General features: G+C 37.5%; 1 protein-coding gene across 3 annotated transcripts; it reads left to right on the top strand.

Moving 5' to 3' along the window:
* The first annotated feature begins 1,209 nt into the window (after positions 1 to 1,209).
* CFL2 (cofilin 2) lies at positions 1,210 to 7,677 on the top strand. Of its 3 annotated transcripts, none has more exons than XR_005063269.2 (4): positions 1,210 to 3,944; positions 4,923 to 4,976; positions 5,353 to 5,429; positions 5,508 to 5,579. XR_005063269.2 is itself a non-coding variant. In XM_037025528.2 (4 exons), the coding sequence occupies exons 1-4, from the start codon at positions 3,942 to 3,944 to the stop codon at positions 5,618 to 5,620; spliced, it is 501 nt and encodes a 166-aa protein (XP_036881423.1). In that variant the 5' UTR covers positions 3,535 to 3,941; the 3' UTR covers positions 5,621 to 7,677. The 3 variants fall into 3 exon arrangements, 2 of the variants coding, with proteins under 2 accessions (XP_036881423.1, XP_073067464.1); XM_037025528.2 differs by having other exon boundaries at positions 3,535 to 3,944; positions 4,923 to 5,230; positions 5,508 to 7,677; XM_073211363.1 differs by lacking the exon at positions 1,210 to 3,944 and adding an exon at positions 4,083 to 4,281 and having other exon boundaries at positions 4,923 to 5,230; positions 5,508 to 7,677.
* Positions 7,678 to 18,944: the final 11,267 nt, after the last annotated feature.

Below are 18,944 nucleotides of genomic sequence, written 5' to 3' on the forward strand. Positions count from 1 at the left end.
ACATGTTGTCTGACACTACCTCCACTACCCAGGGGCTAAAATTCATGCAGCAATGCCTGGTGATGTCGTCCCTTTACCCAGTGGTGGTATGTTCTGGTTATAAATAACCAGCATGAAGAAAAGGAATTGTTCTTGACCTTGAGGTTCTAAGAGCCAGCCTCACAAGGGCATGTAGCAAGGCCTCACAATCTTCAGGATCTTCCCTTTTGTTCTCTTTATAACACTAAAGCATCTTAAATATATTACTTCATCGTTGAGCAACTACTATGTGCCAAATTCCAGAAACTCAAAGATGAGTAGGACTCATCAGATCCTTAAGGAGCCTAGTCTAGTGGGGTGGCAGAACAAACAAGTTATTACAGTGCAACAAGATATGTGCAAAGACAAAAATATCTTCAGGAAAAGAATCCTAGTGCATGAGAAGTATGAACTTTGTTGGAGGCAGGGGACAGGGAGGCTTGGAGAGGAGTTGATGTCACAGCTGGGGGGTGACTAACATCTTTGGAATCCCTAGCTTTGGTGGGAGAAGTTTTGACCTAACTAAGTTCCATTGCCCCCAGACTTGGTTTCTGCCAGGTTGATGGCCTCGGTGGAATCTCTTTCCTGCAAACTTCAAAGCTGAGGAGGGAAGAAAACTCTGAGAAGAGTCTAGTTATGAGAAGAGTTGCTGATACCCACAGAGTATATTTAGTAAAAGGAAAAGAAGGGACGCAAACTCCACAGTCCAAGCAGGTTTATTGCTAAACCCGAGAGGGACCTCCTCTGTTCTGGCGAGCAGAACAAAGAAGGCGTCTCTTAACAGGCGGAGAGGCTTTTATGGCCAGGTTTTTTTGGCGGGCTTTTGAGGGGAGGGGTCAGGGAAAAGGTGGGCTTGTGGCTTGCTGACGTGTCCTCCGGAGAATGCTTGCAGCCTAAGTGAGATGAAACCTAGGTTTCTGGGAGATGGTGGGTGGACTTATTAAAAAAGGCAGTACGTTAGAGTCCTAGAGATCCACTCTCCATGATTTCCTTAGAACTTCAAGAGAGAAAGAAAGTGAAAGGTTTCATAAACTAATAAACTAATGTACCGGCTAAATGTAAAGCATTGTTATCTACAGTTGACCCTTGAACAACCATGGGTCAAGGTTATATGTGGATATTTTTCAATAAATATATTGGAAAATATTTTGGATATTTTCAGCAATTTAAAAAACCATTTTATTTTCTTTAACCTACTTTAATGTAAGAATACAGAATATAATACATATAACATACAAAATACATATTCATCAACTGTTTATGTTATCAGTAAGCCTTTGGTTGAATTTAAGACAAAACTAAGTGAGTACCACCTCCCCCCAAATCCAGCTATGCCTGAAAACAAGATGGATTTGTCAGGCTAACTGAGACCTTAACAAAATGGAGTCAGAAAGTCATGTATTGACAAGCGGTCACACGTTTTCTGTATTCTTGGAAGAATCACAGACTGACATTTGCTCTTTAAAGCAAAACCAGTCTAAAACAAAACAGGGCAGGCTGAGTAGTCAGCCAATCAGCTGTGACTTGCATCAACCATTAGGGACTAACAAAGTCTGCATCCCTTGTTTGCATAAGAGGACCCAAATGGGAACCCAGGCAGAAGCCTTTTTCGATAAAAAGAACCTCCTCTATTTCTTCAGAGTGTACTTTTGGTTTAAAGCCAAGGTTATACCTTCCTTGTTTAGAAACCCTTTTTTAGCAGTAAGTTCTCCTTAATTAAATTCCTTGTTTTACACAGAGATTTGTTAACTCAGTCAACAGTAGGCTATTAGTAGTTAAGTTTTGGGGGAGTCAAAAATTGTACACAGATTTTCGACTGTCCAGGAGGTTGGCACGCCTAAGCCCTGCATTAGTCAACTATACTTGCTTGGGATTTGTTAAAAAATGAAAAACAAGCCCAAAATGGAGTCACTTACCCCCAACAGCAAACCAAAATTTATCCCATAATGTGACATTTTAACAGCCAATCTGAAATTTCCTGATCAGTACTAGTTTGGTAACCTGCATGATAAAAATCCTGCCATTCCCTTCCCATCTAAAAGATGTCCTGGCCTGAAACAATTCTTTCTTTTCTTTTTTAATAAACGTCTTGCCCCACCCTCTTTCTTATAAAAACCTTCCATTTTGTACAACTGGGAGCATCTTTCTATTTGCTAGACAGGGTGCTGCCCAAATAATGAATCACTTAACAAAGCCAGTTAGATCTTCAAAGTTGCTCAGTTGAATTTTGTTTTTTAACAGATCCATGCTTAGACTCTGGGAACTTTCTTCTCAGTTTTTGTCTCTACGCTAAGGCAATTTTCCCAATAAGAAAATAAACACAAGCTATGGGTATAAAAACTAGGTGTATTTTTCATGGGCAAAATCTAACATGCTCCATTTAAAATATATTAAATTTTAGATACAAAGATTTATCACAGAAACTGGGGCATAACAACCCTTTCTCATTATGATTTTCCATCCCTAATTCTACTTAACCCCGACGAGAACACATACACACCATTTCCTGAGAAATACTGACATATCAAGAAACTGAATTTTAAAACTGAAAAAGACTTTAAATATAATTTAATCAGAGCTTGTTTTACAGATGCAGCACCTGACGTCTGTGGGGGCTGAAAATGCTTCCTGATTATAGAGCTAGGGACTGTGCCTAGATTAATATCCAAGTCTCCCAATTCCCAGCCCAAAATTCTTGACGGTACATGATTCTTATGGCTTAGTTTGCTTCAAGGTTTACCTGGACTTACTATTTTGTTCACAATAGCTTTAGGCAATAACAATTCTACCTTTGTAGTTCAAGTCTTTTTCACAAAAAAAGTTAAACTTTATTGATCAGAATTTTAAATTGATTTTACCAATTTTTACAAATGACGAAAGTAAGGTAGGAAATGGCAGACGTTTTGAAGAAAAGGTAGCATAAATTAGTCCAGATTAAACACTTTATAAATCTTCATTATAGATAAGCATGTAAAGTATTTCATTTATAACATTATCATTATAAACCTATAAAGCATTAAATATTAGGATATTTTTCCTCAAAGTATGAAGTGACGATGTTTTCTGTGATAAATGGGATACTTCCATGAATGTAGAAAAGGTTTGGGTAGAGAAGAGCCTTGGCTCAGTTATACAGGCTTAGCAGAAGAGGTTCTGGTTACCAGGAGGGAAAAACCTCTACTCTTAGGTCCACTTGACGTCAGCTGTCATAGTGGGGCTTCCTGAAGACTGGCACCAAAGAGTACAGTCCATTTCCTGTTTAGTCTAATATATAAAAGGATATTACCAAGGGATACTACTACCCGTTTTTATTATAATTATTTCAACCACAGACTTCTGTTACGTGATTTTCCACCTGTTTATCATTTTGTTTTTGCTGAGTAATTCAATCAACTGGAGCAACTCCCGATAGTGTCTATTCTTGCTTAATTGGAGGAAGAAGATTTAAACAATTGACTCCACGTCTTATGAGGAGGCTTTCCAAAAAGACTGAAAAAGTTGGAAAACAACCTCTTTCGGTGGAAACTACGGATGAATAAGAGACGCCCGCGAGGGAGCGCCTTTCTCACAGGCGCCACGCCCAGGAGCGGCGCGGCGCGGGGGTGCGGAAACGCCCTTCTGGGAGCCGAGCGCCCTCCCGGCCGCCGACCGCGGTGTGCGGGGACAGGGGACAGGGGGCAGTTCCGTCGGGCCCGGGCTCAGGCCCCCGCGGCGCAGGCCGTCCGAGCCCGCGGGGCGCGCGGGGGTCAGGTCGAGGACGCGGGCCGAGCCGGGGAGTGCCCACGTGACCGCCCCGCCCGCCGCCGGCCGGGCCGCAGCTCCCGGCGTGCTCCTCAGTCGCCGCTGCCCGCCGCCCCGCCTTCTCCGCCCAGCGCCTCAGAGCCGGATCCCCAGCCGCCGCCGCAGCCACCGCCGCGGGCACGATGGTAAGGCGAGCGCGCGGGCCCAGGGCCGGGCGTGGCGAGCAGAGCCCCCGGCGCGCCCCTGCGGGGCTCTGGGGGCGAAGCGCCATTTTAACCCGGCTTGGGCCTCAGGGTGGTCGTTGCTGCGCTGCGGCCCCGGCTGCGCTCCGTCCGGCCTCCCGGCCCCGCCGCTCCTCGAATTCCTGGGGGCGGGGAGGGCTTGGGCGCGGGCCGGGGGTCGGAACCCGAGCCGAGCGGGCGGCGTCCAGAGGGGCCGCGGGAGGGTCGGCCGCCTCACTCCGCTCCAGCCGGCTGTGCGCTGAGCTTCCAAATTTTACTTGACACGCGCGCCCTGAAATTGGTGCGTGCTCTCAGGCCGTTGCCGAAGGCGTTCGGGGAGGGTCTTGACGGCCTGTAGTAAACCCCTCAGGGGGAGATTGAGGAGGTGGAAAAACGCTTTTAAAAATGCTTTCTCGCCGTAGAAAGCTTTTACACTAAATCCGTTAGTTTTGAAGTGTCTCCATTTGAGCTGTGCGGCAATTATGTTGTAGCTGTGGGCGGCTTGGCGTACACACTTGATTCCCTTTCCTTATGAGGAAACGGCACTGGCTAGGATGACTTTAAAGAAAAAAAATAGTAGAAGCATTAACTGAAATCCCAAAGTGTTTTTTTAAGGCCTGCAGTGTTGACACAATACAGAAGGTATGTTCTGAAGCTCTGACATCACTCAGTGAAATAGGAAACATTTCAGGGATGGGACAGCTTGTATTTGTCCCTTTCTCTCTACCTTTCACTTACTTCAACCTCCAAACCTCTTTGAAAAGGGTGAATGGGGCGGGATGAGTTAGAATCAGTGTGTCATGTACTGATACTTAAAATGTGGCAGATATGATTGGCATACTTGACTGATAGAATGCAATTTTTGATGGCCAAACTAAAGGGAGCCAAACTAAGGAACCAAAACACTTGTTCTGAATTACTGTTCATTTTTTATATTTTCAGGCTTCTGGAGTTACAGTGAATGATGAAGTCATCAAAGTTTTTAATGATATGAAAGTAAGGAAATCTTCTACACAAGAGGAGATTAAAAAAAGGAAGAAAGCAGTTCTCTTCTGTTTAAGCGATGACAAAAGACAAATAATTGTAGAGGAAGCAAAGCAGATCTTGGTGGGTGATATTGGTGATACTGTAGAGGACCCCTACACATCTTTTGTGAAGTTGCTACCTCTGAATGATTGCCGATATGCTTTGTACGATGCCACATACGAAACAAAAGAGTCTAAGAAGGAAGACCTAGTATTTATATTCTGGTGTGTAAAAACGAAAGAAAAAAGTACTTTTAAAATGCAAGGATTGTTATTAACATAGTCCGTTTTACCTTGCTTTTTCTTTTAAGTGGGACTTATAAGTTGTTCTTGTTTTTTTTCTGTAGGGCTCCTGAAAGTGCACCTTTAAAAAGCAAGATGATTTATGCTAGCTCTAAAGATGCCATTAAAAAGAAATTTACAGGTACAACATTGCATATTTTGTGTAGAGGAGTTACTCTTTCTTAATTATAATAAGGTAATGGGATGTTTTCTTTTTTAGGTATTAAGCATGAGTGGCAAGTAAATGGCTTGGATGATATAAAGGACCGTTCGACGCTTGGAGATAAATTGGGAGGCAATGTAGTAGTTTCACTTGAAGGAAAACCCTTATAAAGTGACAGTCAAGTGCCATCTGCATCTTAAGGAGCTTCCATTTCTGCAGCTCAATTAATTGGAATAGTGTTAGGTTTTCAGTTTTTTTTTTCCTCCTCTTCCCACTGGCTCCTTCTAACAATGAATGGAGGAAATACCATTCATGTAAGCAGTCTATCAGTGATTGCCATTAGACTGTTTAATACCATTAACTTTTATGTAGAATCCAAGGAATGCCTTCCCATTGTATTTAAGCCAAAACAACTGGTCATAGCCTCCCTTGCAGCAAGCACTATAATGAATGTGATTGTCAATGTGAATAGCTTAGAATACTGCAAAGGGTAAGATAATTGAATGCCTTGAAAGTATTATCCACTGGTCAGATGGTAAACTTTATTCAGTATTATTTATAATTGCACTTGATTGCAGTTCTGTGAGGCTCAGAGCATTCATACACCTCACCTGCCTTGGCAAGCCTATTTTTGTGACTTGGCAACACAAATACAACACTATGCATTGAAAGCACTTTTTTATAATAAGTTCATCCTCACCCCCAAAAGGAATGCCAATTAAGTTGTTTGTCAAATCAACTCATCCTAGTACCTCAGTGTTCATTCCTGTTACCTGTATATCTTCTTAAAAGAAATAGCTGTTACTAATACCTTTTTTTCCATTGAGTGTACACTACTGAATAAGTGTAGGAGCTTATGTTTACCATGTTAAGTCTTGCAACACTAAAGATATTTTCAATATCAGTCATGATGGCAATTTCTGTATAAAAGAGCCTTAAATGGAACATTGTTTTTGAGATCAAACTCCCTACCCTCACAAAAATGGCCACGTTGCAATAAAAATTGTGGCATATGACAGAATGTTGCCTTGTTTTCCTTGGACATTTTACAAAAGGCTATGTGAAGCAACTTCTAAGGTAAATCGCTATTCTCTGCACTGGTCATTTAAGAGTTTTTTTGTATAACATTCATGTGTGATACTTTCCAATTTATTTGGTTTAAAAAATATTTTAAAGCCAACTAATATAAAGTATTATTATAAAGGGGTACTTTTATAAGTTGTATTTATTTCCTTATGTGTTATAAAGGGAGATCAGAAATTATTTTTTTGCACTTTAACATAAATACTCTTCAGTACCTGATTTGTTCTCTGGATAAATTAGGGTGGTTCTTTTTTTATTCACGTTTACATTTCTAAGTAATTGAATAGTAGAAGCAGGAAGCTCTTGCAGCATATTTTGTCACAATTAAAATAATTTGTAAAATGTTGTCCTTCAAAAGTTTAGTAATACTTCTTTAATTTAGGAGTTTTAATTTCAGCTACTATTTCTTAATTTGCATATTAGAAAAAAAAGAATTGACAAAGCGGTCTCAAACATTAATAGTGGGATTTGGCTGTAGTCCAGACTGCTCTCCTTATAGAGAATTTGATCTGCCCAGTGTGAGCAGTTTGCTGTTAGCCAGAGCTATTTATGGCAAACACATGCTTTTGTATCTTGTCATAGTTATCCACAAATGGCAAAACTGGACTTGATTCTACTGGTATGCAAAACGGGCAGGCTAGTAAGCACTCAATTGTGGCTTAGAACTTAACCCCATATCTCTGAAGAGTGCTCTTATTCAAAAACATGAAATGAAAAATTCCCCTTTTTTTAATGTATAGAAGTAATTCAAGTATAATTTTATACGTTTCCATATTTTCAAACGATTTTTCAGATGAAAACAAAGGAGTTAAACGTCTAAGCTTCCATTTAAAATTATATAAGTGGCTTAGGATCTTTTGCACTGAACAGTTTTATTTCAGGCTTCCAGCTGTCCGTATGAGTTACCCTGGACATTTGATGGCTTTTTGTAAGGCCAAACTCATAAGTAAAGCATGAGAATACTGACATACTAAACCATATGTGTAACTGATAATCTGTACCATAGATTTTTCCTTATTTTCCTCATTCTAAAAAATAAGGGACTCTAAGTTATGTAGTATCTTTTGTTTTTATAGCTGACTTCTCAATTTTCTTACATGCCTCATATATATAATTCAGTGATTAAATACTGCTTTAAACTGTGGTACTTTGATTTGTTAGATTGACAGAACTGATACTGTTAAGTTTATCTTTGAAATATGTCTTTGTGCATAAAGCCAAAAATAATTACAAAATTAATGGTTCATGTGTTACTTGAGGCTGATTTGGCATTTGAAATGATCGTTTTATTTTACAACAATTTACAATGAAACAGTGTTCCAGTTAGCTTTAAAAGGTAAACGGTGCTAATTAGTAAAATATTGAGGGCAGTGTTTTACTGCTAGCTTGCAAAATTTTTAAGTGTTTAAAAAAATAAAATATATGAAAATATATAAAGCTGCTGAGACGTGTTTACTTATGTACTTCAGAACAATAAAATTTTTAAAGCCAGTATTGCAGATCAGAGAGGCATTATCCTTAGTCTGTTTTTTAGGATTTCGTTTAAATACTTTATCATTTATGGATATTAGTATTTGAAGACTGAATGTTGTAGCGAGTAACTTAATATTCTCAGACAAATGGGAAAAGTTGGCATTTGTCCCCAACTGGCTATCAGCTGTTGTTTTCCGTCATTATCTAAAATAATGAGGCCAGCATTGTGTATTTAATGTGCCTTTTTAGTAGATTGGAAGAAAAGCCTCTTACTAGGTCTGATACATATCTTTTATAGCAGTTAATTTATGGAATCTAGCAAATGAGATTCGAGAAAAATTACTTTAAAAGTGTTTCCCTGTTAAGGAATAATCTCAGCAATGGTAAATCATAGAGGGATTGGGAACACCTCTCGTTAGTTTCACTACTCTGAAAAAGTCATGTGGTTCTGCACTTACCAGTCCTGTTTTTCCTTGCAAATTTAATAGTTTGAGAGCCAAAACAAACCTTTTTCTATCATATGAAAGCTATTAGAGATATGTAGGCAGGCTTCAATGCATATTACTTTTCAGACAACATGAATTTATAGATATTCCATGTCTCAGCCAGTAAAGAAGGCTGAGGCTTTTCTTTTGCTCTACATCATCCGAATAATTTATTTCTTTCCATGTAGAAATGGAATCATCCCTCCCCTTTGGAAAACTTTCTTGCTATAAAGCAGTTGGGCAAATTAATCTCTCTAAGCCTCAGGTTCTTAATTCATAATATGAGAATGATAATATCTGTCTACCACACCTGATTGCTGAGGATCAAATATTGAAATGCTTTTGGGAAAACAGGAAAATGCTATATAAATGTAATTCTCTCAAACTATTCATTCTAAGTTAGTGTAGCTAATACAATAAGGTTTATTATAAGTCTTTGAACCTCTTTTGTAACTACCAGTTGACCCTTAAAGCAACATGGGTTTGAACTGCTAGGTCCACTTACACATGGATTTTTTTTCAATAAATATATTGGAAAAGTTTTTAGAGATTTGTGACAATCTGAAAAACATTTTTCTCTAGCTGACTTTATTATAAAAATATGTAATAACATTTAACATACAAAATGTGTTAATCAACTGTTGATGTTATTGGTGAGGCTTCCCAGTCAACAGCTGCCTATTACGTTTGGGGGAGTCAAAAAGCTATATTGAGATTTTTTTCCTGTAGGAGTGGGGAGAATCAACACCCCTAGTCCCTATGTTGTTCAAGGGTCAGCTGTATTTTCTACTTGATCTCACAGTTTAAGGACTAATGACCTGATACATAGCATCTTTTTCGGATTGAAGTACAAAGTTAGCCTCTGATGTACGTTTCTGCTCTTAATCTTTTCAATGCAGTTTTCTTTATCACATTTGACCAATTAGGTGCTATTTTTTTCCCCAAAATAATTTTGAAGTAAAAGGGAAAATAAAGTTGAGACTTATTACTGTTTTGGAATACTTGTCATAGATTTATGATCCAGGTTGTTAAAAATCTATGACTTTATTATTAATACCCCAAATTTGTATGGTCCTTTATAATATATTCTCAAGGCACTTGAAATCCATCTGATCACCCTAAATCCTCTTAACCAGCTAACCATATTTCTCTGCTACCCATAAAGAAATTGGAAGTTTGGAGAAGTTAAGGGATATCCTAGCTGTTGCATAGCAAAGCTGTCAAGTCCAGTATACTTTTCACTCTGCATTTATATTGTAACATATAGTGAGTTACTAATTTTCTTAAATTAGTAAGATAGAATTAAAAAGATGAAATAGGTAATTTTTTGAGCAAGGCATAACTAATTAATTGTCTATGTTTTTACAGTAGCATTTCAATATTTGAAACATCTTGAAATTGTTTTCTTAGAAAGCCCATGCTCATCAGAATTGAAATATTTTGCACTTCAAAGATTTTCTTAGATGTTTCAGGATTGTAAATTTAGAGGATTGTGGAAACCATAAGGATTGTATAGATACATTTTCCAGAAAGCTGATACCTCTTACTCTTTTTCCAAAAATCTGGATGTCTCTTTCCCCCTGTTGCTCTACCCATCTTTCTAAGGAGAGAGAGAGTACAGGGTATTACAGTGGTTAAGAACTAGAACTTTGGTATCAGAGTGCCTGGGTTGTTCATATATAGGCCTTTAACATTTACTAATGTCTTATGAAAATCACTTAACCTCTCAAAGACTTAGTTCTATGAGGAGGGGATAATGTACCCCATTTATAAGATTGTGGAGATAAATGAAAACAGTTGTAATAGGTCCTGGCACATAGAAGGCACTAAGTATGGTGTCCCTAAAATTTACAGTCTAAACCCAAGACACTCTTGAGAGTAAAAGGGAGAGCTATTGATAATTATGCCAGGACAAGAAGCTTAAGCTGGGACAATCCTAAACAAACCAGATGTGGTCACCCTATCAAGAAGTGGGCTGATATGTGGATATCAAAATGTATTATTTAAGTAGAAGGACTATTGAAGACCATTAATTTCAGTTATAATGTACCAGAAGCCCACTTGAGAGTCTCCTAAAGTATATGATTGCTCTTAAGTAATTAACCTCAGAAGAATCGACTTTGGCTCTTAATTCTTTTTTCTTTTTCTGTAGCTTTCCTTTTGACTTTCATACTTACAAACTCTCAGATACTGCATTTTGCCATCAGTATGCTTTAGCTGTAGCAGCTTCTCTTAATTCTTGCTTTTTAATCTCGTGGATTTAGACATCCAAGTTTGTTAAAATTGTGTATAAGAAAATAGATTGAGAGCAAGGGCTTGAGATGAAAATGCTTGAGCACATGAACCGCCTAACAAACCTTTTGGCTGTTTAAAGAACTTTGGTGTTCTTCCCAGGTATTGTTTTCACTTTTTTTAAGTAAAGTATATAAACTAGCTGAGCTGTAGAGGCATTACTGTATCCCGGTGAGGTGTCTAAATTATCATTATAATGAAGTCATACTTGCCTTTGACTGTACCTGTATCATTAAAGGCACATGAAGGAATCCCCATTATTAAAAGAAAGTTTGTTCCTGGTCTTTTTTAAATTACTGAAACAATAATAGGACATGAGAACAAGCAGTTGGTAAGCAAAGTAACCTTTATAAATATAAAATGCTAGTTGACTTTTTTAGTTTATTAGATTTTTTTTTTACATGTACCCTAGACATGTGTTCATTTGTAAGAACCTTTAGATAGTGTTGAAATACTTTTCATTCATTCTTGGCTTCTGACAGCTAGTTGGTTATTCATATACAACATATTAGTAGTTTATTTGGCATAACAAAAATTTGGAACAGATATTTCAAATGTATAGTTTCTCACAGAAATGAAGAAGCCCGTTAATGGTATACTATTTTTCTTGTGGCACTTTTTCTCTTCTTTACATGTTCTTATTAATGGAATTTCAAATATCTCCTTTGGGAGGTTGATAGTTATTGAGTGAATCAGAATATTCCTGGGCATATGGCCCAAAGCCTTCTATGTGTTCCTGTGAGTTGATGGGGCTTTTTTTTTGTTTTGATTAGCTACAAATTAAATCACCAGATAAAAAGAAAGACAGTTCCCAATCTGGAATAGTTGGACACAGTCTTACAAAAGGTAAAAACGGAGAGTATTTTGTTTTAGACATCATAAAACTTTGCTATACCACAAAAGAAATAAGATCTGAAAGAGTCGACTTAGTAAGTGACAAAGAATTTTATGTGGGGATTAAGTTAACATTTAAACCTTTTGTGTATAAAATAGCTGTGGATCAAAGATTGAGAGAAAAGTGATACTGCCTTTACTCATTACTGCTTATTGATAATTGTGTTATAAAGGAATGTGTAGACATTTTATATAGTTTCAAAAAGTTCATATGGAGAAGGGAATGAGGAGCTAACAAAACTGGCATTAGCCATTTTCCTAATTTCAAATAGATATTAAATCTGGGTTTTTTTAGGCTTAACTGATCTTTAAAAATCAAGACAAATAAAATTATTGATACACAATTTTTAAAACTATTTCAGAGTGAGTAATGTATACATTTTTGTATAACTGCTGAGCTAGAATTGCATTCATTATGAAATTAATACTTCCTTATTTTGGTTTTGTTTTTATCTACTTGCTAAGGAAAAATACTTTATGCTTATCCTAGTAAATGGCAGCTCTTAAGAAATACCAGGTGAATGAATTGGCTATCTCATGTCATGGTTATAGAAAGAAGTTTAAGAAGTTTTGGGATCAATTGAAGTGTCATTGCCACTACGACAAAAAAGTTTCCTTCTCTGAACTGTATTTTGTGTCATTCAAATTTTCCGTTGGCAATGTGTAAAATAAATTAATAGAATTCTAGAAAGTGAGCCTTCAGTGAAACAAATTCTAATGACATTCTCTGAAAAATCCTAACAGATGGGCTAAACTAATATAGTTAATATTCTTCTGGATAACTCTTAAAGTTAATTAAACTCTTAATCATATTTTTATTCCAAAAATAACATGTTCAGTGTGGAACCTCTGCAAAATACAGAAAAGAACAAGTAAAGTTAAATCATGAGCTAATTTTAAACACTGCAGACAAATGACTTGTCTTAAACTATTATGAATAATGGGGAGAGTCCTGTAGTTAAAACTAGTTTCAAGTTATTTGTATATGCTGGTAAGAGGAGAGACTTTATCCTTAAATATTGTTTATGCAAATTCCTTAGTATCTTTCATCCCAGAAAGAGAACTTTGTTGTGGCTCTGGTTAGAGAGGAACAGATTTCAGTCTTGAAAATTATGTAACACCTACCACAATGCTGCATACTTGGTGCTGTCTACCAGAAATTTGAAGCCACAAAATTTCCCTATATTGCTCATGCCATCTACTTTTATTCCATTGGGATTTGATGATAGGCAACCCTTGCATAGTTTTTACTGTTTCCCAAAGGAATTAATTTTCAAGATAGTTTCCAATACATCAGGGCCCTATTTTTCAGTATGTGTAGGATAAAGTTTAATAGATGCTATTCCTGGCACACAGTATAAATAAACCATCCTTTGATCTACTCAGTGCCCTGCTAAAAAATTTAAGATAAAACATGATGTGCTTATTTTGCACTAAGCCAGAAATACTAATCCATATTTAAGAGTGTGTTTTGTGTACTATTCCAAGAGGGCCTGGTAATCTCTGTGATTAAAGAAACATAAAATTTATGTTTGCTGTGGAGAAACACGATCATCCCGGCCACTGTGAATCACTGTGGAAACATCCCATCTCTGTTCCCAATTACTCAGATCATTAGATAAAATTCAGTTCAATTCAATAACCATGAAGCACCTTTCACGGTCTCTAAAGGTCTATAGTAATAGCAGTAAAGGCAAGCATATAAACAAATAATTATAATACAATGTGATAAGTTCAATTATAAGTTACAAGATTTAGGAAAGGGAGTGATTAACTTTGGAGTTGGATGGGCTTTGAGAAGCTCTTTTAGAAGTAATGTTTGAGCTGGGCTGTGGAAGATGATAAGAGTTTACCAGAGCTCTATAAAGGGACAGTCCTGAAGAAAACTATGCAGGCCCTGCAAGTAGTTCTTTATTGTCAACTAGTGCGCATCCCCGTGATGAGTGAAATGCAGGAGAGGTGCATAGGAGCCAGATCTTTGAGACCATGAATACTAACAGAAACCTGCATGGTGAGGAGACTTTCTGAAACAAATCTGGTCATTTTATGACCATGTCACAGATGTGTGGGAGGATGAAGATATTAGAGGCAGTTAGGAAGCCTGAATTAAGGCAATGACAGGTGCATTTGGGGTGGGTATATATGAGAGGTATGTAGGAAAATTTATAGGACTTGATTAATTTCATAATTAATGGAAGAGTACAAGGCTTTAACCTTATTTGGAAAATGTTAGCAATATATTTAATATTTGTTAACATTTAAGGTTACTAAGCATCAGATTGACTCAGAAGAGACTTAACAGGAAATTTGTAAGTATGGAAAGAAAAACATTAAACAAATTTAATGAAGATAACATTTTGAAATAAATCATGGGCTAAACAGTCATTGGTCTGCTATTTGAATTTAGATTTATAAGCCTGATACTTCAGTAATTTTTTTTTCATATAACATGGTTTCAATAGATAAGAAAATTTCAAACTACCATAGCTATAGCATCCTTGAAATGGAATATTTCTATAGTTTGAAAATCACAGTTGTATTTTCTTATTATTCTATGCTTGAGCTTTTATTGTAAAACTCTTGTGTGTCTACACATAAGCCATAGCTGAATTCCTGGATTAAAGATTTTAGAATTTAATAATGTTCTTCATCACATAATCTGCTCATTAGAGACAACCTGGCCCATTCTGCCGTTGATAGAAAATGGAGTTCTCAGGTCATCTGAAAGATCGCTTTCCATCAAAGAAGATTTTTAATCCTTACTAGTAAATGAAAAATATTTATAAACATATCTAAATTCCCTTCACAAGTATTATCCAGAATCAAAGAGTCTTCTTTGTTCACCTTTTTGTGATAAAATTATTTCACCATAGAGAAAGACAAGTACCAAATGATTTCCCTCATTTGTGGAGTATAACAATGAAGTAAAACTGAAGGAACAAAACAGCAACAGACTCCAAGAAGGGACTAGCAGTTACTAAAGTGGGCGGGGAGGGAGGGAGAAGGGGATTGAGGGGTATTATGATTGGTACACATGGTGTGGGGATGGGTCACGGGGAAGACTAGCGCAGAGAAGACAAGTAGTGACTCTGTCATCTTACTACGCTGATGGACAGTGACTGCAATGGGGTCTGGGGGGGACTTGATAATATGGGTAAATGTAGTATCCACATTGTTTTTCATGTGAAACCTTTGTAAGAGTGTATATCAATGATAACCTTAATAAAAAAATCACCATATTGGTTTTTAATACTTTTATGGTAAACAGACTCACTTTTCTGAAAGGCCTTACACCCATCAAGATGCATTTATTGAGTGTCTATCTGTAGAACACTATTCTGGGCATCCTGAGAAATAAACTTCTCAAGGGCATTTTTATTATCCAGTTGGAGACACAAAATAGACCTGTGAACTAATAAATATTCAGTAATAAGCAATTGAATAAGCATTGAGAAAATGCAGGGAAAAAAGAGGGGTCAAAGAGAAAATATTTCCTAGAAGTGAGTTTTAAATAGCACTTAGAGAAAATGTTTTTTCTTTAACCAAGACAGTTTATTTTCAAATACAGAATTGATATGTGAAATGAGGTTCCAATAGGCTCTTTCTTCCCTGAGAATATCTTAACATCAAGAACAGAAAAATCTTTTTATCACCACTTCCACTGAACCATTTTGAAGGACTAGGGCCTAAGTAGTGACCTTACTCTGGGAGTTCTAGGTTCTAGGGGGTAATTGTCAGGGAGCCCTGAGTTTCCACAGGCCTTAACCCTTTTCTTGTGCCATTAAACCCTTCGGCAGTGTGGTAAAGCCAATGAAACCCTTCTCAGAATAATGTTGTAAAATTAATAATATGCACATTGTATATCAAAAGTTGTAATACTTTATTATATATGCCTCTATTAACATAATATCTAGTGACAGGGTAATAACTGCCATAATATGTAGTGATGAATGTAAATGACACTTTGAGATAGCTGCAACAATATCACATGATTTGAATGTGTCTGTGATCACTATTAGTAACAACCCACAGACACTGCTGACACTACAGTAGTTTATGGCCTAAATTCAAAACTGAAAGATCTGGTAGATTTCAAGTAGTGGTTAGTCAAAATAAAGATGTAATTTGTCATGGGTCCTCTGAATTCTTCCCATGGATCCCTTGGAGGTCCAAAGACCTCAGGTTAAAAAACATTGTGACTCAGCAATTACCTGCGAAGTCCCAGCAAGTACACAACTGAATGAATAGGGCTTACAACCATTTCAAGAAACTGCTTTTATTTTGTTCTATATATTGGAATTCCACTAAAAATTTCATTTGAAATAAAAAGTGGTTTCTGGAGATAAATGTATAATTTTTTAATAAATAATTGTAAGTTTAAAAACGATTCTCTGTCTTGCTTTTTTAACTTAAAACTGATTTCTTTTGTAAATATTGTAAGTACTTAAGCATGCCATCAAATTTATAACCCTGGAAAATCTCTTAAATCTCTGGATTTAAAAGTCAACATTTGAAATTTACATTTAGATTTTAGATTTATATTTAGAATCCATTTAGATTTAGAATTCAAGAAATAGATCGAAGCCATGGAACGTCAATAAAATTGCCCAGCAGTAATCTGTGGGAATTTAGCGGAAGAAGAGAAGCAGGCCAAGGAGTAGGCAGAAGAGGTGCCTGGAAAGAAGACAAGAAGGATTTGTCAGAGAGGTAGGAGAACACAGCTTCAGTAATGTTACAGAAGCAGAGGATGTCTAACGCTGCAGAAATGTCATGTATAATGACAAAAATGAATTCACTGAACTTGGCCATCAAGAAGTCAGTGACCTTTCCGATGGCATTTTCAGCAGAGTTTGGAAGCAGAGGCCAGATTGAAATGGCTTAACGGCTGAACAAGAAATGAAACAGACAGTGTTATACAGACCAGTGCTTTTCAAACATCTGTGGTGAAGCACAGTATCTGTACTTTACAATCGTGGGCTGGCAACGGTCCTGCTATGCGTAACTAGTATGCCTTTCTCGTTAAGTGTAAGATACCCTGAGAGTCCGGTGACAACCACACTGGCCTGTACTCTGGTCAACAAGACAAGTCCCCCTATGACAGGCTTGGATGTTGTAGCCATGTCAAATTGCTGTAAAAGTTTCTACATGCTTATTCTTAATTCTGTACAGTAGCAGAGTTACAGACTATTCTTTCAAGAAGCTTTACCTGTCAAGGAAGAGAGAAAATAGCCAGTACCCTATGGAACCTGAAAGGGTTAAGAGAAGGTTCCTTACTCTTATTATTTCCTCTGAATACCTCCTAATGTTCTTCATGTTTCACTATCTTTTCAGCCCCTAATTTGAATCTCCAGTGTCTTAGTTACTGGTGCATAGAAAACATTTAAGTTAAAAGGTGAAAAATTAAAAATGAAAGAACTTTCGTGTGCACTGTGGACAATCTAAGCAGGCCTGTGTTTCCAGATTTTACAGTAGAATATCCTCCCTCATTTAATCTCTGAGTATTTATTTTGCCTATAGTCAGGGAATCATCTGGGAGGCTCATTATCTTCATAGTGTTTGAGTGCATTGAATTGTCCTGTTTTAAAAGATGATATCATTGACTTCTGCTTAGTAGGACCCGTGCTCTGAAGTTTGTTTTTTTTCCCCTCAAAATTGGTAGTGGCTTTGCCTCTTATGCCGTCCCTTCCCTCTTCAAGGACATATGTTAACAAAAGGCTAGGCAGCTTTGGGACCATACCATGGCCACAGGATACAGAGAACTGAACTGACCTGCACAAAGCTTAAACCCCCAAGATAATAGTTAAGCATCAAAGAACTCTGGTTTTCCTAAGTCTCTTCACTGTCCTGTTTATCTGTTTGGATTGATTTTCAAACATCCCTCTTATTCTTTCATCTAAAGCATTGTCCCTAACCTACACAGTGGAACTCAAATTTTTTGGGAAAATGAGAATTCCAATATAAAATGTGGACAATGTCAATAGAAACCAAAGAAAAGTGGACAGTGTCAGTCATTCATGCAGAAGACATTTACTGAATGCTTACTATGTGCCAAACGCAAGCACTGAGTTCCAGGTAAGTAATTTTCCTTGAGGGAGGTGTAAAAGTCAGGTCTGGTCGGGCATAGCAGGCTAGACTTTTGTATTTAAGTATTCAACCAGACTGGTTTCCTATGGCAGCTGAAAGGCCTCTCAGAGTTCATGCCACTTACACAGTGCAAGCACATCCTAATCTGGCATTGTTAATCAGGATTAAGGAAGAAGCAGGAAAATCCCAGCTGTGAATGTATGTATAGTTTTGGGAGTGGAGTAGACAGGAAGGTGATTAAATGGGAGATTTCAGAGGCTTTTTTTTTTTGAAATCAGTAGTTGAATTTATAACAAATCAATAAGAGTAATTATGGCTTCTTGCCCAATTTTAGGATGAGGAGGACCCTAACTCTTCAGTTACAAATCTTATTCTCCATCTGGTCCTTAGCATGAAGTACACACTGTGTAGGAAGATCTATTGCCACATTAGAGCCAGTGACTATTGAAGTGTGTGGCTTGCATGTAGTTGTTCATTCATTCATTCATTCATTCATCCATTCACTCAAAAACAGTTTAGTTAAAAGTAATACCCAGAATGTTGAAAAAGTGAAGGACTATTGGATCTGGAAAATCAGCTATAGGAAGCAAGATCTTTGAAATTCAGGAAAGTAATTCCTGAGTCACTTTCTAAGAAGCAAAACCAGAACCCCAATACTGCCAGCTTAAAGAGAGGTGAGAAAGCAAGTTTTGGGCGGATCCATATACTGAAGTGCAGTGATGCAGCAAAGCCCCTCAGAGCTATGAATACCATGATTTTTAGTGGGAAATAATTCAGCCCAACTCTGTGCCTTGACTTTGTCAGCAATATAGTGGCAGCTCTGGAACGAGGTAACCCTCTATTCAGTGGGCACAGACTTACACCACCTCAGCTCCTCCATGGCAAACTGGCAAACAGGCTCCACAACCAGGTTGCTAATTTGTAAGCTGTCCAGGATTTGTGCAACGTGTTCTAGTTAGAACAGTGTAGAGCCAGGGGCACGAACTTTGCAACAGCTGTTAGGTTTTCTCTGATGAAAAGATCTGGTTCGAAACTCAGCTCTACCACTTATCCAATTTTATGACTTTGGGCTAAAACTTAATCACTCATGAGCTTCGTTTTCTCATTTGTGGCTGACAATGATAATTCCTACCTCACCAGAGGCTGTGCAGATGAAGATGATGTATGTGAAAGCCCAGAACAC

Source organism: Manis javanica, chromosome 8, assembly GCF_040802235.1.
Source record: "Manis javanica isolate MJ-LG chromosome 8, MJ_LKY, whole genome shotgun sequence".
In the NCBI taxonomy this organism is placed as follows: domain Eukaryota; kingdom Metazoa; phylum Chordata; class Mammalia; order Pholidota; family Manidae; genus Manis; species Manis javanica.